General features: G+C 43.1%; 1 protein-coding gene across 2 annotated transcripts in view; it reads right to left on the bottom strand.

Annotated features, from left to right (window-relative positions):
- PRKG1 (protein kinase cGMP-dependent 1) overlaps window positions 1-21,614 on the bottom strand; it is a 532,210-nt gene that overhangs the window by 9,838 nt on the left and 500,758 nt on the right. For both annotated transcript variants that reach the window (XM_064464568.1, XM_064464567.1), the window contains exons 11-14: window positions 9,719-9,858; window positions 5,545-5,634; window positions 3,115-3,256; window positions 806-969 (exon numbers count right to left, since the gene is read on the bottom strand). In XM_064464568.1, coding sequence (XP_064320638.1) covers window positions 806-969; window positions 3,115-3,256; window positions 5,545-5,634; window positions 9,719-9,858 — 536 coding nt within the window. The remainder of the gene's footprint in view (window positions 1-805; window positions 970-3,114; window positions 3,257-5,544; window positions 5,635-9,718; window positions 9,859-21,614) is intronic.

Here is a 21,614-nt window from a genome sequence, read left to right as displayed (position 1 = left end):
CTAGCAATGCGTTGCTTCCTCTGATGTCAAGCATTTTTTGGCCAGGGAGCTCTGATACTGTCAGTGGTGCTGGCTGGAGGGGAGTACCGAAGAGTAAAGCCATGTCTTCTGCAGCAGCACATGCTAAACCTCTCATCTCCATGATGGCCCATGTCCCAACAGCCGGAGGAACAAGGGTCTGAGCAACGCTTGCTGGCTTATTTGATGTTGTGACATGCTTTCAGTGGGGGTTAATTAGGTTTCCATTGGTTTAACAGAATAGTGTCCTGGGTCTAACCCCAAAGGATAAGCAGGTAGAGGTGCCGGCTCCTTTTCCAGCTCCTGTATGCTGGGAATGAGTGATGAGGGATGAGGTGAGGAAGTGCAAGGCAGTACATGAGCAGTAATATGTCCATCCAAAACTGAATAAAGGAAGGGATGGATATAGGGACTGAAGTCTGCACGGTGTCAGGTCTACCTCTTCCTTTTCAGTCATGTGTCAGCCTCCCTGCACCTGCCTGATTGAATTGCAAGCCCTTTCCCCACCACATTCAGCTCACTCTCAGTTATAGTTCGGGGCCAAAAATGAGTTTTTGGGTGTAATTTCACAGCACTTCCTAAAGAGCCTGCTCATGTCCTGCCCTTTAAGAGATCTGCATGGAAGCTGTGATTTAAACTGGAAAAAATAACTATTAGGTTCAGCAGCACACTGCTGTGCCACTACAGCACACGCTAGCTCTGAACCTCCCCCTCGCCTAATCAGGGTGACAACAGCAGAAGCATTCGGATCTATTTTCAGCAGCAGTGCTGGCCCCGATGCCCATACCTGCCAGTCAGGAGTTCATACATTAAGATTCCCAGTGACCAGTAGTCTGCCGAAATGTCGTGACCTTTGTTCAGGATGATCTCGGGGGCTACGTACTCCGGGGTTCCACAAAAAGTCCATGTTTTCTTTCCAAATCCTATTTTCTTTGCAAAGCCAAAATCGACCTGCGGAAAGGAGCAGAGTACCATCAGGGCAGAGGACGAGAGGCAACGTCAGCCATGTCCTCTGCTCCTGTTGAAGAGAAGCAAAGCAGAAAGAAGGTTTCCTCATTGGAATATTCTGCTAACTAAAGAGCATCGTGGGTTGTTCCAGAACCAGGCAACCTCAGTGACCTTTTTACTCATTTATCCGTTGTAATATAAAAGGAAGATTGTTGTGAGGGAAGAAGAACAAATGCCAGTCACAGGTCAGGTTGATTTATTTTGCCTTTCTTTTTTTTTTTTTTTTTTTGATTCCCAGCCTTAACCTGAGCAAGGAACTATTTAGGCTAAATACCAATCATTTTGGCATCTACTGAAAAGTTCAGACTTTTCTCCCAGTATAAACAGCGGTGCAGTACAAGTGTCCTCCCAATTTGCTTGAGCTGTTAGAATATGCTGGCAGGCTCACGAACCTCAGCATACCCCTACAGCAGTGTCGCTATGGCACCAGCAAGAACAGAAAACCAGATTATACCGGGAACCGAAGCCGTCCTTTGGGGCCCAGGCAGAGCTCAGGTTAACAGGCTTACCGTATTTTCAGCTCTACCCCTTCTGCCCTCCCCTGCCTCAGTGCTGTGCCGGCCCAGAGCTGTGGTCTGTAGCACACTCTGCTGTCCCTTGATGGCTGTGAGATGCTCCTGCACCTTCCTGTGCTGGTCAGGGACAAAATGTCCTACATGGTCACCGTCTCACAGGAGATCTAGGACATGTTCAGGGAGATCAAAATGTCTAAGGACCTGGGGGTTGGTGACAGGACCAGCAGAGACCCCAGTCCAGATCATCCTGGGTTAGGAAGGACAGTCCTGCACCTAATCCTCCTTGATCGTCTGACACACCGCTGGACCACCTGGCCTTGGCAAAATGCTGTAGAGGATAAACTCTGATGTCATTCATTAGGCTTGGTGTCATGGTGAGACACAGTGGCTGCCACCAGGCTGTAAAGGTCCATGATGGAGATGGTCTGACTTGCTGCTCCCACCTGCTGATACCACTCCTGAGTTTCCCTTCCCAAAGGCGAGGAAGAGTCCCCAAGCTGAGAGGCAGAAACCTTGGCCCCCTGTGACTCTCAGGGAGGGCCTAAGTCCTTCTTGGATGCAGCTCTTTTCAGGAGTGCATTGCTGTGTCCTTCACTGATGGCTGCCCAAGTGCCCACATCCCCCAGCGCCTCTCACCAAGGGAAGTCTCTCCTTTCTTCTCCCCCTCTCCATGGTCTCACCTGGCATTTGGGGTGTACCTTACATGCAGGGGACCTGTACAGTGATTTCTGAGGTAAAAAAAGTAATATGAGTGAACAAAGCAATACAGTTAAACCATTCAGAAACTCCCTAATGTGGGGAGTGGAGGTCTTGCCCACGCTGCTGTCCTGGTTTGAGGAGGTGGATGTTGCAGGGGGACAGCACTGAGAAGGACCATGACCTTCTGGGAAGAGCAGTCTCAGGTAGAGCCTTACGCAGTCATGCCAGAGGAGTTTGCACAGATCAGTGAGGTGTGTTACTGGTGCTAAAACAGAAGCGGCCCTCCTAAAGCAAGAAGCTCTACTGGCCACAGTTCAGCAACACAAAATAATTTCTTGCCATCACAGTGTCAAGATAAATATTCCCATTAAGAATGCCTTTTGTTATTACTCACACAAAGGGCCTGACACAGAAACAGTAGCTTGGAAAATTTGCTTCAACAGTCACCTATAAAGCCCACAGATGCAAATCCTCCCGCTCTCCCACCAATATTTTAAGACACCTACTTTCAAGTTATTTTTCAGTCTTTCAGTAGCTCAGAACAGCTGGATGGATTTCTCTTGATGCTCTTCTCTAAACATTTCCACTTCAGGACCACAGATCTCACTTTCAAGCCAGAATTAGTGTTCCCCAGCTCAGCTGTACCCTGTCTGCTGGAGGTTGGGAAAACATCCCGGTGGTAGGTGATGGTGCCCTTGTCCTGGTGTCATCTCAGCACCTACTGATGGCCACCATGAGAGACAGGACCCTGGGCTGGTTGGACTTTGCTTCTGGCCCTCTACGGCTAATCCTGTGTTCTCCCCTACCCCTAACACTAGTTGTCTGGTAGCGGTGGTGACTTTTTTTGGCCAAACCAGACACTGCAGGCACTCACCAGTTTGGCATAACCTCGATGATCCAGAATGAGGTTTTCTGGCTTGAGGTCCCTATAGATGATCCCCTTGGAATGCAAATAGGCAAAAGCTTCGACCACACACGCCGTGTAAAACCTGGTCGTCGAATCCTCAAACGAGCCTCTAAGTAAAATGAGAGAGGGAAAGGGGATAAAGTGATCAGATCTCTTCCCTTACTGGATTTCACCCTACTGTTAAAATACCTATACAGATCAGCAGAATCGCTCTAATAACTGCAAAGTGCCTGTTGCTGACCTCATCTTTATATATAAATTTAATTGCATTTCCATTTTTGAGATTAGCATCTCTGCCTTCAACCCACTTTCATATCAAACATTCATAGCGAAAATATTTTAGGTTTTAGTTTATAATTTCATCTCATAGAAATAAAATTTACAACTCATTATCTTGTAAGCAAAAGGTGATTTTTTTTATTATAACCTGTGACTTCTGGGTGACAAAGCTATTTTGAGCTGTGGAGATCAAGAACTGTACTAATGGACATAATTGAGACTAAAGACAGACAACTTAGTTGCTGGGACTTGAAGTGTTAATTGCAAATTCAGCATAAAGTGCACTTTTTCATCCTTGTTTCAGCACCAGTTTGCAACCAGTTTTCTGAAGCAAACCATACCTCCCTGCCTGCTGGGAACGTGAAGCAGGAGCTGGCTGAGCTCAGAAGTGTGTCTAAGCTAGGTGGCAGCAGAACCACAATTTAAAGCCAAGAGAATTAAAGATAAAATCATCGGCCTCTGAGAAAGAACGATAAAAAATACAACCCGGCACCTGTTAACTTCACTACAGGTCTTATTTTAATGGTTCAGAGAAGGCATACTGCTAGGAAAAGGAAGAATTACAAAAAAATTCATTCTAGGTAATTAAAAAACAATTTATTCTTTGCTTTCCAATCAATCTTTCTGATGCATTTTTTTCGCTTTCCAAATTCAATTAAATTATGTTCCAATTACGGGCCTATTACACAGTTACATGCGATTCACTGCATCTTCTCCTGGCCTGTGGGCTTATGGTGTGCACGTTCCCCATACACCCGCACAACCCACCTGCCACCTACCCACCACAACCAAAACCAAACGCTGCAAGGCCAGACCCTCCCAAGGCAGGAAATAGCGGGACGGCATTTGCTTGTGCATTACTGTGTGGTATGTAATTACATGCCTTCCTAACTACTTTTTTCCATGGCATTTCTGCATCCCAATGGTGTAGTGCTCCTTGGAGGGTGTGGATTTGATGCACGATCCTGTTTCTTACTTTGATGAGTGGCCCTCGTGTAATATGTGATATCTGGACTAAAAGCCCATGCAGGACTATTGATTTCCTCCTGCTCATCACTACCATACCCGACTGCGTCATAAATATTAAGAAATATTAACAGATGTTATTTATCACAGTGCCTCTGTGGTAGAGGTGGATGTCACTGTTCACACTCATAGAGGGTGGGCAGCATGGCAAACACCGAGCTGAAAAAGGCAGGTGCTCTCTGGGATGGGAGACTGTGCTTCTTCAGTTGACTTTGAAGAAGACTGCATTTTTTACCTTGAAAAATGCACTTTCCCATGGATTTCATTCACAACTATGAACTCTCACTAACGCCACTGCCGCCTTAGGGCCTTGGTTTATAAGCCCAGAGTCTAAAACTGCCATGCAGCAATGCCTAAATGTGCTGCCCTGGAAGGACCCTATCTCGCGAGTGTCTCTTGCAGGAATGCAGCAGGACTGGCCTTGACATTGCACCTCCTGCAATGCCTGGCCGCACCCTGCAGGGTCGTTCTCTGCCATCACACGCGGTGCCCGAAGTCTCTGTTGCCCTTAAGACACTCCCACGGTTCCCTATCAGGTGCCTGAGCCTTCAGCCAGGCTCCCAAACGTGAGAGACAATAGTGTGGGTACCAAGGACACAACCATAATTTCTGTGTTTGTAAAAGGTTGTTGTTCTAGGTAATTAAAAATTAAATTAATTAATTACTTTGATTAAAATTAAAATATGCTGCTGGCTATTTAGGGGTACCCTGGAGTGATGAAGACACAGGTAAAGGGCAAAGACTTGTCATAGATGCAATCTATCACATGACTACCATCGCTACCATCCCTACCTTCTCTATTTTTTCAGAGAGGTCATGACAAAGTAGCTTTGGATAAGCCTCCACTTACATAAAGCCTTGTACATGTTGGATACAACCCAAATCAGTCCTTACTCTTGGTTATAACTGGACTCATTTTGTCTGTAGTCAACTGCATAGGAAGAAAAATAGCTGCTCACCTTTCTGGGATCTTAAATCAAACATAGCATGGTAAGACCCAGATTTTGCCCGTGAAAGCTAAAGGCCTTGGGTCATCCGGAGGCATAATAGAAAATATTCCACTATGTAGGACAATAGTTTCTTACAACTCACCTGTCTCTGAGGATTGTCCAGAGCTCTCCACCTAGACAGGCTTCCATCAGCATGTACAGGTACTTGCTGTCCTTGAATGTCCTGTAGAGCCTGTCATTGGCAAATGAGAAAAGAATAAATAAATCCACAATACAAGTGAAGGCACCAATCGCTCCCACTTCTCACAGACCGTGGGCTTCACCCCAGAAAGCACCACAAGACTAAGGGGAATCTTTCAGAGTTAGTGCTACATTTAAGGAGATCATTTCAATGTCTTTTCTTGGGTGGGAAATATTTCAGCAAAAAAAAAAAAAAGATGGGCATCTGAGCGGTGAAGTGTATCGTGGACCTCAGGAGAAGGGGTCACCACACCTCTGGGTGCTACATATAAAATCTGCCACTTCTAATGGCACAATCTTGGCTTTCCAGATGTGCTTGAAAGAGAGAGGTTTTCCTGCCATTTTTTATAGCATCCATATAATCTTATTCTTCATGCTACATTGTTCAGCTGCAGATCAGCAGTCTTCCTTCCGTTTCGTAATTTCAAAGGAGCGCCGCCTAATTTGGGGTTCATTTCAGAACTTAAATCCACTGATTTGGTAGAGCTTAAAGAGAACCCACTGACATGCAGGTGTCTAGAAGTACTCTTTATCTTCCTCCCAGGGACTGAACGTGGAGGAAAAATTCCCAAAGGGATAGATGGGCCAGGCTTTATGAACCTGTCCTCCTTCCCAAGTACAATCTGAACTGTGCAGTAAAATCCGTGCTCTGTGTTCAATATGATATATTACACAAATGTAACTATGAAACTATGGAATTAAATACAGGAACTTCAGTATTAGCTCTTTTATTTAGTTTTAATGTTGAACTACTTTTGTACTTCTTGTTACATGTGCAGCGATATTGGTTCAGGTTGCCTGCAGGAGCAAGCCCACTCTATGTGGATACTAGGAAGGTTTCTTTGCAGCTGCACTGCTTAGGAAATAAATTTAAAAATCGGAGCTCCACAGCACAAGGCGATGCTGAGGGATATTCTGTTATGGTGTAATTGCTCCATTCATGGGAATATCCAAAAATTAAAAATTAAAGGGCTGATGCAACATGATATAAATTAAAACAGGTGGTTTTGCAGATTCTAGCTCTTCCCAGCTAGTGATAAATCCAGTTATTAATACCTTTTATGGAGCTGTGTGATGGACCAGTGGGAAAACAGCAGGATTCAGTTCCTTTTGAAGGCATTCAGTTAAATATTAACTTAAGGTACATGGCAAAGCACCCTGGCAGTTACAGCTTGGTTCCAATATGCTTTCACATCATGATGCTAGACACCATTTGCCTCCTGTCTGTGTTTGCGTAGCATCCAGCACACAGCTTAGTAGGAGTTACCCGCTATATTTTTGGCATGTTTAACAGAAAAACATCGCAGCATGCGCAGCTGTGATGTAGGCCAGAGTTTGGGTACTGAATATGCTCAGTGCTGATCTACCTGGGCAATAATCTGTGGCTAAAAGGTGCTATTTGCAGCCAAAACAAAATTTAAAGGAAAAAAATAAACTAGTGTTTCAGATCTTCCCTTACTCTAGTATTACCTATGTTGACATTTAAAACCTTAGTTACAACACGCTTTTCAGAAAAAGTTGGAACAAACATACTGACCATTTCATATAGTTAAAATTTATGGGCTTAACAAAATTTATATGTTGTCCTTCTTGGACAAAATATAATTTATCTTAAGAAACATTTAATCTACATTAAGGTTTACAGAAATTTACATATTCAAGAGTCCAAACTATGAGTACCTAAATATTTTTAATTGCTCAGTAATTTAAATGCTGCTGAAACAAGACATTACTTTCTCTAGTTAAGGTAGCCATGCTGAAAAAATGCTTTCCATAAAATTTTATGGACCTCAAATTTGGCCTAAACATGCAGAAAAAACTCAAATATTGTTTAGCAACTGTAATGGAAGCATAAAGTTCACACACGACAAAACCGTAGTATTTCAGTAGATCAAGCAGTAGTAAGTTTGAAATGTCACAATATTTGCACTCATTTTTATTCATTTTCTTATTCATCTAAATATTTGCAGATCCAGCACTTGTTTGGCCCTCTACCAAACCTACAGAGCATTTTGTTCTATAAAATTCTTAGTTTACCTATAAATTTTATTTAGTGATACCTGGCCTCTTCTGCTTCTCTTGCCAGGATTAATTCATTTTAATAATCAAACTGAATTGTTCTTCACAGATTTTTAATGTACAGTTCCACGATGAACTGAAAATAGTTGGGTTCTTTGGGGGTTTTGTTTTTCCCGTTCTGATATCCCAGAGGTTGTGTCCTTGCTCCAAGGTAATTTTACACCTACCCTTCACCTGGCATCAAAACCCACAATTAATCTATTGAAGTGATAAGATTTCTGCCTGTAGCACCCAGAAAAATATTATCCCGGCTTGCCCAAGAAAGAGTATAAGCAAGTTATGAATAATTTTAGGACAGAAACTGTACCAACTTCAAATCCCTGTGGACATGCAAAAGAAGTAAGGTGGAAAAGCAGACACAGAGTTTGATAAACCAGATAGGATTTTCTAGCTGCGGCACATGCAATAACAGCAAAAGGTTGGACTTTATGGCTTAGAAGGTCCCTTCCCAGTGCAGGATTTCCATGGGGTATTAAAAATAGTTAAGGGAGGCTTGTTGCTCTAAAGGACAGGATTAATTTCATGATATGGTAGAGAAGGACCTATGGCTAACATATCCTTTTTTCACCTGCCTACTGAAGGAATAAAAAATGGGAAAGACTAAGTATTTATTTTATTAGCTATGAATATCAGTGGCTCCATTAAAAACGTTTGCAGGCTTGGTCTTTTTATTTAGAAGCGGGTATTTCCAGATACGGTATCAAAACGCCCCACTGGTTGGCTGGCACCGCACTTCACCTCCCTGTACATCCCCATCCCAAGACAGCTCAGGCTTCGGAAAATAAACCTATAGTTTGGAATAGCGCACAGGGTATATTTGGCTCTAGCCTAGGTAACGGGGGCATGTTTGTGAATCGACTGTTACAGAGTGGAGGAAACCGCAGCCAGGTAGGGCGTCAGGCTGCAGTTGTCACCCATGAACCAGAGGCGAAGCCCCAGGCTCCGGGGGAATCCCAGGGATCAGCCCGGGAAGGGAACACCCCCTTAGCCACCGATGGGTGGCTGTCCCGGCCACGTGCTTGCCTTTGCGTTTTTCTCACAGGGGTTCGGTTTCGCCCCTGGGTTAGTACCTCCCTCTGGAGCAATTTTTGGGAGCGGGGTTGATCTCCTCTGGCAAAAGGCAAGTGCTTCAGGCATTTCTTTGAGGGTGGGACGCAGCACCCTTGGCTTAGATGAGAGGCTGCCCTTTTAGATACCTCCAGCTCTGTGAAATGCATTGCCCTGCCAGAGGTCCCCACCACCCCCTACTCTTAACGTGACCTAAAACATATAAAGAAGCATCTTTGCTTCTTGCTGACAGATACTCACAACCCTTGAAGAGTTAGAGAACTTTTCTCTTAGGGTTAAAACAAACAAAAATGCCTGGCACCTGATTTTATTCACTGAAGAACTGCATCTGCTTAGGTTTTGGGGAGCGATACGGTTTAGGCATTTGCCCATGATGAGTCAAGGGACACTGAGCTGTATCTAACACACCCTGAAGAGAAGTGCTGGAAACAACTACTTATTCACATGGCAGCACATGATCTCAAAAGATTAAACCCTGCCTTCCAGCTTTACTTTGTGGGAAGGAATATTTAGAAAATCAGAAAAAAGGGGAAAATTAACCCTGAGCAGGAGCAACACCGAGTCACGCTGTGAATGTCCCCACAGCACGTTACCCACAGGCATCGGCAAGCTCTGCCCCCGCTGCAGGCTAGGGGTGCGCTTGCTGCAGGAGCCACAAAGCCACGCAGGCATGGCATAGGGCCAACGCAAACCAGTTAAGACATGCGTTAAGTTTAGGCTTGTGTGGATGTCCCCCATGAGCAGGAGTAATCTCACGTTTGCCTGGAGAAGACCTTATTCCACACGCTGTATCTGCAGTCCCTTGCAGGGCAGCTATGGCCGAAGGGTTTGCTAGTGATGGATGGGCTATTCCTATGCTGTTTTATGAAATGCCAAGATCAGCTGTGCTTCGCTCCCCCACAGCAGCGCGTAAGGCAGCGGGACGGTACCTCACGATGAAGTCCGAGTGCGCACTCTGCATGATCTGCTTCTCCGAGCGGATGTGCTCCTGCTGCCTCGTGTCCACTATGTGACGTTTCTTCAGTATTTTCATGGCAAATGTTTTCGATTCTTCGCTTTTCAACTGGACCTTGGGTAAAGCAGGCAAATGCAACGGTCAGAAGCAGGGCGCATCTCCCTGCCAAGCTGTGACAGTCCAGCTGCGTGGGGACCCACTAATCCCACCACCCTACCTTCCAATAATTCCTCTCACTTATTCAGTCATCAGCTTCAGTGTGAACCAGGTTTCTAAATATCTGGCCTATTGCTAAATTGAAAAGCCATTCCTAAAACTCCATGTGTTTTAGGGAAAACCCAACCATCAGCATTACTCTCAGGTCAGAAGATGTTGCTAGCGAACATACAAGTTGAACAAAGCCTTTTTCTACAGCTAGTTACAAATGCACTGGCTCTGGCAGGCAAATGCGGTCCTTGGATATTTGTAGAGGATGAGAAGAGCTGGCTTTTCAATGGCACTCTTTGGTCACGTTTTTACTTTTAACCTTAAGCCTCAGCAACCTATTTTTAGCCCGATTTCCTGAGACGAGGTCGAAGGGAGTTGTTTGCTTGCTTGCCGGTGTAACCCTGGTAACTTCTGAACCCTGAGCCATCCCCAGCCTGCTCTGAGGGACCAGTACCCTTCCCCCAGACAGCTGGCACACGGCCATCCTTTCCGTCTTGGCCATCCCCTCTTAGTCACCACCAAATGAGAAAGAAACCTTGTTATTGACCTACCAGGCTGCTTAGTTTACTAAATTCCCTCAGCAGCTGCTCACAGTAATATTGCCAGTTAAATGCTTTTCCCCCTTTACAGTAAGGGGTGCCATTTAGCGACTTCTATTTTGGTTTTCTTGTAGGAATTTGGCTTCAGCCAGGAGACAAGCGGCTTGTCTGTTGTCTAGCCCCATCAGAAATACAGCTTGCCTTTTAGGTTAGGAGACAACATTCATGCAATTGCGATTTATTTAATGTAATATCTATTTTTCTGTTTTCTTGGTAACAGAAATGCGGGCTGATATGAGACATGGCACCTTCCACACTTTTCCCAGGCTGCACACCATAACCTCGAACAGCTTCCTCTGTGCTTGCTTTGTTCACGTAATGGTTCACGTTGCAGAGAAAATGCAAGGGGGGGGATGGTATCCTCAGCACCCTGCCTCTGTCAGAAATCAAGGTGGTACTCATGTCCACAAAGAGACATATAGCTTCAGGAAATCAAACCCAAAAGGCTGATTCTCAGCTGGCAAACAGATTTCCAATACCACCACAAGTGATTCAGAATAAACCCTAATAAATGAGAGTCCACCTGTTTATGGCCAAAGTTTTCACCGTAAGTTCTTCAGTACGTATGTGTGTATGTATGCCTGTATTTCTCTATCTGTTTTAAAACCGCCTGGGGTTTCGGTCCCCAGAGTGTGGGTTCTTATTTTCCCCACAGCCACAAGCACTTCCAAGCCCACGTGAAGCTTTTCTTTTACCAAAGGTGCTATTCTGAATTTCACACTGAGACTCGTAATTATTAGCTTTGCACAAAGCCTGTGTTTGCCATTTAATCTTCGGGAAGACAGGGTACAGAGACCTAAACGATCCACATAGAATGAAGAACAACAGTTTTCCTCACCTATGCAGTAGAGCTGCCCAGTTATTCATTGTACCGGTGCTACACGGCGCTACCCTCGTGATGTGGTACAACCACGGCTCAGAGCAGAAAGAAGTTCTGCATTTATGGCAGACTCAAAGCACTAAAAACATTTTTGCTTTGGGGTTAGGGTTTGGGGTTTTTTTGTTTCATTATGAGTAAATGGCATATGGACTTTAGTTCAACTGTTTGATGTAAATTATTTGACATTATTCAATCTAAATCGAACCCGGCTGTTTCAGGGGAGGAGGGAGAGAAGTGAGGTGACACGCAGGGAATGAACACATGATGAAAATTCAGGTAAAATCTGGGCTGAGCAGAATTTGCTAAAATTTGCAAAAAAAAAAATAATCAATTAAGGTTTACTATGACTAAGCATATACTCTGGAGAATTTAGCACTCCTGCTTCTGATGGCAATCCAGATTGCAGGGTTTCCCATCTGACCTGTCCATCTTGTGACGGACAAGTGCAATCAGCTGCCACACAAATTACTTCAAACAAAAGCCTGTGCAAATCCCTATTAGATATTACAGACCAGATTTGTTTTCTTTCAGCCTGTATTTTTTAAGGTTAGGCTGTTCACAGACAAATAATAATGAACAATGCATGCAAGAAAGTAGCTCCAGTAGCAAATTTGAACACTTCTTGGTCAATTTGGACACAAAATGTTAAAAAAAAAAACCAAAACAAAAAACCAAAACCAAAAACAACCAAAAAAACCCTGGTATTTAGAACTCTAAACTTCCTTGAAACATACATTAGTATTTTCCTACCTAATCTGTACTAGACGTCAGTGTCAAAAATAAACCCAACAACCTAGTGGAGGCTCAGATGAATAAATGCCAATGTTTAAATATAAGAAAGCATAGTATGAATAAATCCCAGTGTGTCCCCTTCTGGTATTATGATTTTAATACCATGGATTCTGACGACCTAATTTTTGTGTCTTTCATTAAAAAGGCTATTTCTTTAATTAATTACTGTTTTTTCAGGAATGTCTGGGTGCATGATGGAAAGTCTGGGGAAGTAACCTGCTTTCCTGTACATACCTGCACAGCTTCAGAATAAGTACAAGAAAGGAAATTACCATGAGGAAGCAGAAGGCAGTGGTTTTATTTGGTGTTTGATAATGTTAAGCTGGCACAAATATTTAAATATAGAACAATCAGGCAGCTACATTTAGCTAATGCAAGACTTTGACCTAATGCCACAGGAGAATTTAGATCCATTTTCCATTCCCACTCCTGTCGTGCTTCATAATGCAGAGGATTTGTGAGAGTCTGAGAGCGCGGGGGGATTGATTTGCATTAAACGTGCTGATGCACCAGAACAAGCTGCCAAGGTACAAAATCTAAGGCTTACATTTTGGATCACCTGTCTGTCCACCTGGAAGATGAATCCTGCAAACTTCACCTTCTTCAACATGCCCAAGCCCTCCCCTTGCTTTGCTGTTTCTGCCAAACGTGGTACCCGTGAGGACTACTTTCATGATGCAAAGCTGGGGAGCTCCAGGTCATTTCTATTATTCTTACAAACAGTAATTCATAATATTAAGCTCATGATATTTGATGGAAAAAAACCCTTGTGTCTAATCACCATCTCATTTCAAAAGTAGAAAAAAAAATATGCAGGGTCACCTGGACTTTTTATTTAAAAAAATCAAAACAAAACAAAGAAGAGTTAACGTTGAGAAGATGAGAATGGCCTGCTAAGAACACCCTGTTCTCCAGTTATAATGAGAAAAATAGCTCAGGGAGCCACAGAAGCCACAAGGACTTTGACTCTCAGCTCAGAAGGAGGGGGTACGTTGGGCAGGAAGCTCAGCCTCCCAAAGAAACCCACCACAAAAGTCTCCAAGATGCTTCAGAAAGGGGAAACGTGTGATGTTTTCCAAGGCAAGCAGTTTGCAAAGGCGCCGTCCTTGCTACACAGCTGACGAGATCAGCTTTCATCCACTTGGAAGCAATACCTTATATTTCAAAGGCCCTGGGTCTATTGATTCAGCAGAGACCTGCCAGAGCCTTGCATTTCAATCGCTCTTCTCTGAGGGTGGCTGAGCCACTAAACGGATGGACACAAGGCAACCACCAACCTCCATACCTCTCAACCCTTTTTTTTTTGCAAGTTAAAAGAATTTCTGGTCACTTCCCTCCTCCTTTTTTCACTCCTCTCCTCACATTGACCTTACCCAGTCATTGCCCTTTCACCAGCACAGAAACCTCCAAAATCTCTCGGAGATTCAGTGCACTAATGGTAGGAGCAAATATCAAGGCCGCTGGAGATGTCCACATTCAATGATAATATTAAAGTCGTGTATCTGCTGAAAGGCCCAGTGGCAGGAAAATATTAGAAATACAATTTATAGCACTGAGTATACTCCTTCCCTTTCTCTCCACCTTCATACAGACGTTTCAGCTTTCCGTTTTCCGTCTCATCACTTACGTCTGGCACATGGTCTGTGGCTGCAATCCTGCCTCAACTTGCATGGACTTAATCCCAAAAAGGAAAGCAGGCTGAATAGCTGACCTCCACCGAGAACAGACCCATGCCACCCTTTCTCCTGCAGAAATTCCCAAAATAGTGAATCCTTGTAAAGCTGTAGTTACTACTGATGCCCTCCTGGTTGGACTCCCTCGCGGTGAATCTGCCTGAGCTCTTGCCCTCTCTGTTACACGTGAGCCTCCGGGGGAGAACACCAGCTCTTTCAGTTGTGGAACAGGAATACATTTTCTCTCCAAAAGACAAGAAAATGCAATAGGGAGCACAGTTAAATAAAGCCCAAACACCTCCTTAAAGAGGTGATGTACAAAACTAGAGAGAGAAGGGGTAAAATTAATTAGATGAGGTTGTTCTGCAGGATTCTGATCCAGGAAACAAACTGCATCCCAGTGACAAAAATAACAGCAGAAATGTTGTTTATTACTAAACGAGCCAACTGTAAAAGCAAAATAGAGTAAGAAATAGCTGCTTTCATTTTGCATATATACGTATTTTGCACGTACATTTTTGCATACGTATAAGCAAAAATATAAATATATAACTCTATAAAAATACACGGCATATAGATATATATGCACATATAATATAAATATAACATAAAAATGCACCTAAATCTATATTTTGCAAAATATTCTGGTCCAAGCACTGCCACGATGGGATATCACACTTAGATGTGGAGCCGTGGCTGCATCTTCAACTAGCCCCTTCCCATCACGTGATCTCACAGCGATTGCCAACCTCATGAAGAGGCAGCTATTCCTGTCCTCCACATGTGACACCCTTCCAGACCTCTCCAGCAAGGAAGCCCCGCAACACTGGAGTGGACAGGAGTTAAAGCAAGCAGCTTTCTTCTGTGCCAGCCCCAAAGCTGCCCTCTCCCCAGATGCCTCGCAGTTGCGTGTCACTTGGGGATTGCCATCCACCTGGTGTCATGGCCTCATCATCTCCTCTTTGGCTGTGCTTCAGCGTGATGCCCCATTCCCATGTCACTAGGTGGTTTTTTGGCAGTCTGAGTCATTGCAACAAAGCTACCCCTGAGCAAACCCACACCAATGGGTCACTATCCGAAAATACGTTCAACCAGAAGTTCTCTCAAAGAGGACTCGACGACACAGCAGGGAAAAGGGCTTAATTTTGCTGCTAACAAATTGAATTCACAGGATGACCTTTAACTTCTCAGCATTGAGAAAATACTGCTGCTTCATTAGGCAAAGTTCAACACGAAGGGGCTGAAGATGTCTTGGCAGAGAGCTGAATAGAAGAGGAATGCTACAAGATTGGGACAAGATGCAAACATGGGAGAAGAGAGGAAGAGAAAAGAAGAGGAGAAGGAGAGATGGAGAGAAGAAGGAGAAAGAGGAGGACAAGAGAAAGAGATCCAACCTCTCCTGCTTTTCCAAGTCCTTGTTTCATTAGACCTCAGCTGGCTTCTCCTGGGCTCCTTGTGCTTATATGAAAATGTCTGAACTGCTCCAAATGCATTGCTTTGCTTTATGGTGTATAAACTTCTGCAACTTCCAAAACACACTGTGCACTTGAGGCCTGATTTTTTTTTTTAAACACAGCTATAAGTCACATACCAATAAATGTGGTTTTACACCTTAGTGCTTTCTCAGACTTCCTGGGAAATTTGATATGGATGAGACAAAATCCAGGCCTCAATGCAAAAAAAAAAAAAAAAAGAGTAAACGGGTGTATCTGTATTTTTTTATCCTTCCTTTTTCTCTGTCTCTATTTACTATAAATCATATATGTGTATTACATATAGTCCGCAACGTGAACAATTTCCGTGCAACTCCACTGAGAGCTGAACTGATACGATGCACGCTGACCTTGAGAATCTGTAAACGTTAATAAATATTTACCAGGATGTAGAACAATCCCCAAAAGAAGGATTTATTTTCAGTGAAGACTAGTGAGATGGCTGAACCTTTCCATACCTAGCCTGAGGATGTGCTACTTTTAACTGCACTTAGCTCACTGACGCCTGGTCACCTCTGCCTGCGTGATCTTCTAGGAGAAGACAGCAAAGAACCTCTCCCGATTTTCTGAATTTCCATGACTGCAGATGTTGTGCCTGTGAGTTACAGCTCATGCACAGCCATGGGTTTTCCAAGAAGCTCTACAATTATGGTTTTTTCCTCAGGGAGATGCTACAGATAATATTTGCCACGATGGTACCCTGTGCAGACCCTTGAAGCCATGAAAAAGCAACAGACCCAAGGGCATGAAAGCAGAGCTGAACACATATTTGTATTTATAGTTTATCCTTCCTGCATTTTGGCAGCTAGACAGAGGTTACAACTGCAATGGTGTTTGCCACTAAAAGAACCCCAGATTTCTTCTCGCTGATATAATGGAAGTATTTGAACATTAACTTCCAGTGTCTGGACACCGTGCTCGCAAAACCCTTGCTCACGAGCCTTTTCTGTGATCTTCAGGGGAGCTGGCTGGCCTCCCAGCTAAATGGGAACACACACAGGGAGCTGAGCTTGTGCAAGTAAAAAATATTTCATTTACTCTGGAGATGTGGCATTTTCCTAAACACGCAGTAATGGTGAGCTTTTAGGAGCTGGACAGAAGCTTTTCTTGAACTCTTCTGTCCATGACTCCCAGACAAGTTTCTTGTTGCTCATGTCTCCTGTTGAACTCCCCGTGTGGGCATGGCGATACCTCTATAACGACAAAGATGCTTTTCCAAAGGCTTTTGCTAGCTGTGTATTTGGCTATGTGTGTATTATTCAGATATAATGGAGCTACAAATCAGTGCTATCATGAAACGTGAATATCTTTGTATCATGGTAAATAATAACTGACCGAACTGCAGCGCTCGGGAACTGACGTGCAAATGCTTTTGCTTGCTGGATATGTCTAAGGTCCTTTATTTTCCACCATTTCCCAGCTAGATGCATTCAAACTGACAAAAATAGCAGCAGCTGTTGCCGAGCGCAGCACTTGCAAGCTGAGCTCTCCTAATCCCAACAGCTGAACTGCTGCATGAACAAAGCTGCGCCTTCTCCCCCCCAGCAAAAGAGTACAGCACGCTTTTAGTACTAAATATATTTATGTTCTTCCAGAATGAAAGAGATTTCCCCACCATAATACTCTTTGCCTTGCAACTTGCTTTCTTCCTAGCATTTCTTGTAATTAGGTAAGCAAGGGAATATCTTGCTTGTATTTATGCCTCAAAGCCTACTGTGGTGCTCAGTATTGCAGATCTCTCCATTAGGCTTTTGAAGGTACTTTGCATATGTCCTTAAGGCCAGATTCAGCCACTCTCCTCACCTAAGACTGAGACAGCAATTGAGGTTTGTATATCCAAATTACAGGCATGCCACCTGGTGCTTCCCACTATCCTTTCCACCTCATGCTCAACATCATATTAGTTTTGGGTCAGCTGCGTGCAAACAGGAACGGTGATCGGACTGGATTAGACTAGAAAATAAGCCAAGAGTTAAAAAAAAAAAGACCTAAGATGGAAAGAAAAATAATAATGGAGTAAAAATCAAGTCTTTAGGATATACAGTAGACTGAAATTATGCATGATGAATCAAGAATTAATTACAAGTGGGTAGCAGGGTGGAACCTGTCCATGACAGTGACCTTATTCTCTTTGAAAAAGTCTTGATTCAGCTGGTTGGGAAAACACTAAATATCTTATCTCAATCTGAGTACTATGGGACTTTTCAGGAAAATAAATTGCAGAATTACACTCTATGAATACACCTAAGTATACACTGAAAAAAGCACAGTCCCTAGAAAACCTCAGCTGTTCAACAATTAAAGTTGCTTAATCAAATACTGAAGTGTGGTAAAACACTGTAATTCTATGTTTTGATCCCTGTACTGAAAATTGCAATTCAATGCTTGATGACATGCACAACTAAGTTTTTTATAAGCAAGGCCATTGGGAAATGTACTAAAATTTGCATCTTTTTATACAGCCCAGAAGTAAATACTATTTTTCAAAAATGTCTAGAAGGAGAAGGCTGAAGAGCAGCAAGGAATGTAAACTGCTTCATGCATAAAATCATTCCAATAAAAAGTAAATAGCAGAAGAAGGGTTATATAGATAAAATATGTGAAACCAAATGGAAAAACTCATTACTGTAGTTTCTTGAAAATATCAGATGGACCTAAACTCTCCAACCTCATATGTGATCCGGCCCCGCTCCTCAGTTTGGCTTTGTCCTCAATATAGCACCTATTTTTACATCTTATTCCTGCCTCCGACCAGAGCTGAAGCCTCCGGCTTGACAGCTCATATCCTGATCCGGCCTCAGACAATATTTGACGGGCTACAAATGGCATCTCATTTTTCCAAACTTTGACAACATCCTTTCCATGAACAGACAAGCCCCTAGATTATGTTTCCATCTACAAAGGATGCATTTAATCCCGTTAGGAATTAAAAATCAAAGAAAAAAGAAACCCAAAAACAAAAGCTCTGCAGTGGTTCAGCCCCATCTGACAGTATCATTAATATTAAGCATCCTGCATATAGTTGAGAAGGGAAGGAAAAAAAAGGGCCAAATCTTCATAACCAGCATTTTGCTCAGCTCAGTAGCAGTAGTTTCATTGCCAGGTGAATGTGGGATTTACTCAGGTAGCAGATCTTCAAATCCCTCACTTAAATCTCCATTTCTTCACCTTGATGGCACCCAAAAAGCCCACTCTTTCAGAATGAGGGAGGCCAAAGGATTTCTGACAATTAAAAATAAAAATTAAGCGATTTCAAAGAGAAGACTGATCTTCCTAATAAAAAGTTTCATAATAGCTGGAACAAAAGGAAAGCTATGCAATTGGAAATTTCCACTAATAAATATCTGAATTATGCATCTGTCAGTCTATTGGAAGATAATTATGGAGGTTTTTTTTCCTCATCATCTAATTAATTTACTAATGGTTTTGTTTACAAAACAGGCTAGAGGCTATAATATGTCTGATTGCACTTTATAATCTGTGGCCAGATTTCTCTTAAAACATGAATAAAAAAGAAAAATGCTGTACTGTCCATTTTAAAAAGGTCTGTATAGCCCCAGTAAAATGTGGTTGAAATTAAGGCTTTATTGTTATGTGTACGTCTTTATTAATCTCCATGTTGTAAAGGAGTTTAGCTTTTAGTGGCCACCATCAAGCCAAAAGAACTTCAAGGGGGTCTGTCTAGTATATGGCACCATAAAACAATTTCATTAATGGCTTGGATTATGAAACAGGAAGAATGTTATTAACTTTGCACCTATTAAAATCAAGTCAGAGAGGGCTGGGAGCACTTTTCAGAAGAGCAAGAGGATTCAAACTCTTTTTTACAAATTGAAGTGATGACTCAAAATAAAAGGGACACCACTTAGTAGTGGCAAAATGCTGCACCTTGTTGTCCAGCTCCACCTGAGCAGAGGAAGGTCCAGGTTAGACTAACGTGCCTGGTTTAGGCATCACTCCAAAGAGGTGAGAACCAGCTGGAGAGTGAGGAACAAGAATGATCACAGGCCTAGAAAACATGAAAGAAGCACATTTGTTCTTTTAAAGAACAGAGTTCTTCAGGTTCACATGATAATGGTCTTCAAATACACAACAACCCAACCTCAAGGGTCATATGTATTTGTATTTCAAGCCTACTACAGGCTACAGCAGGGAGGTGTTAAATATTAGGAAAAACCTTCCTGGGAACATCCTTCCCTAAACACTTCAACAATAAATCAGGGAAGCATGGTCAGAAGTGGTTAGGTATATTTGACTCTGCCTGGATGACGATCTCTTTAGGTCCCTTCCAGACCAAGGTTTAATGACCATATGGTTGAAATACGTGCTTTAAGTGCCACCGATTTCTGCTAAAATGCTGCATGTTAAAACATATGATTAAATGTTTTGTCAAGTCACGGCTAAAAACTAAGACTATCCTTAATCTGCCTATAGCCTCCCGCCTTCAGGATGTCCCACGCCATCAGCTACCCATAGGAGTGCAGAAGTCACCGCTCCCTCCAAGCTTGCATATGTGCAGGGATGGTGGGTAAGTCTATAGGTTTTCACTGGTGTATCTGCCCTGAGAAGTGAACAGAGATGTAGCTGAAACCAAGTCTCAATCAAGCCTGTGATGGGGTGTGGAGAAAGTGTATTACTTTTGCAATTTTATAGCAACAGGAGTGATTTAAAATCTTCTTCCTCCACCTCTGAGTGACTGTTGGAAGTGATAACTGTGTAAATCAATATAACAAAAAGGCACATTTTCAGGCATGGACCTGATTTTCAGTCTACTTGTGCTCTGCCAACGCCCACATGAACTGATTTCACATCAATGACTCTAACCCCATATGTTCAGATACTCCAGTACATTCATTTCAGAGCTGCCTAAAATAATCTTGATTTAAATCCAAAATAACTGACCTGGGGCAGGTGATTAGAAACACAGCACTTACATTAAATAGAAATTAAAGAACAAAGACAAGTGCAATACAGTTCAGGAGAGATGATTTATGAAGGCTGAGGACACCTGACCTACATCCCTGTCCTCTGCAAAGCAGTGCTTGGTGGGGTATGAACCTGAGATGACTTACTCATTCCCTATTCCAAAGTATTAATGAGTCACCTGGATCCCAACACAGAAGATGTTCAGTTGACACAGTGCTGAGAAGCTGAGTTGCAAAAAATAGTGGATGCATCTGTTAATCCGTGCTATTAAAAAACAAGAAGTCACTCCTACTGTTTTCCTTCTGCCCTGCTACGGGAGGTGTCCACCAGCTGGGCGAGATGTGTCCTGGAGCAGCTTGCACCTACTTGGCAGCCCTCCAAAATGTGGAGGGTTGTCCTAGGAATGTGGCACCGGCTGGCCCTGGGCAGGCTGTGGTCTCTCCAACCCGCCTGTTTGCTTTTCAAACATTCAGGATCACACAGGTCCTGCTGTAAGCCTTTATTTGCTCTTGTTCCAGTGGAAGAGCTGGTCCCTGTCTCAAAAAACAGAGCCACTACTCAGCTCTTTTCTGCCCTTGAGAGAAGCCTGGATAAAAGCTGATCACATAGACCAGGTGGGGATGATGAAGAAGAAAAACATCCATAAGGACAAGGCATGTTGCAAGAGCCATCAGGTAGCCATCAAAAAACTGAGCAAATGACGTACAACACCAATGCAAATCTGTTGGAAATGTTTCTTGACATACAAAAAATGGAACTACCTAGAAAAGCAAGACAAAAAAGGTATTCCACATGTAATCTCCATAGAACTGAAAATGATGTAAATTTTAGGCTGTCTCACCTAAAAGCCATGTACATGTGTACAAATGCATTGAAGGGGTGACCTCTCCAAATGGGCAGCATTCACAGAGGTGTCTGGAAAATCTGCGTATATTGATACAAAGCACAGCTGGAAATTAAGACGCAGGCCAATGGGAGTGTTATTCCTTCTTGGCCCGGAAGACCCAAACTAAGCCTGAGACATTCCAGTTTCCAACCAGACACCACCAATTGCCCTCTCGAAGGATACAGAGATGCCCTGGGGGGGCTTGCCCACAGCAGCCAAGGTTAAGCTATAAAAATCCTCCTCCTCGCGTGTACTTTATTTATTTGATCAATTATACTCTTGGAAAACACAAATATATTAACGTTTTCCAGGAACAAATTTCAATGCTGCTGTGAACCAGCAGGCTACCGTAACACATACAAGCAATAGAAGAGTTTATTCCTCCGATACATTTTGCAGTAGTTCATTTTTTAG

Source organism: Phalacrocorax carbo, chromosome 13 (genome assembly GCF_963921805.1).
Source record: "Phalacrocorax carbo chromosome 13, bPhaCar2.1, whole genome shotgun sequence".
Classification (NCBI taxonomy): Eukaryota; Metazoa; Chordata; class Aves; order Suliformes; family Phalacrocoracidae; genus Phalacrocorax; species Phalacrocorax carbo.
Note: the sequence above shows the minus strand (reverse complement) of the source record. Positions and strands in the feature narration are given on the sequence as shown.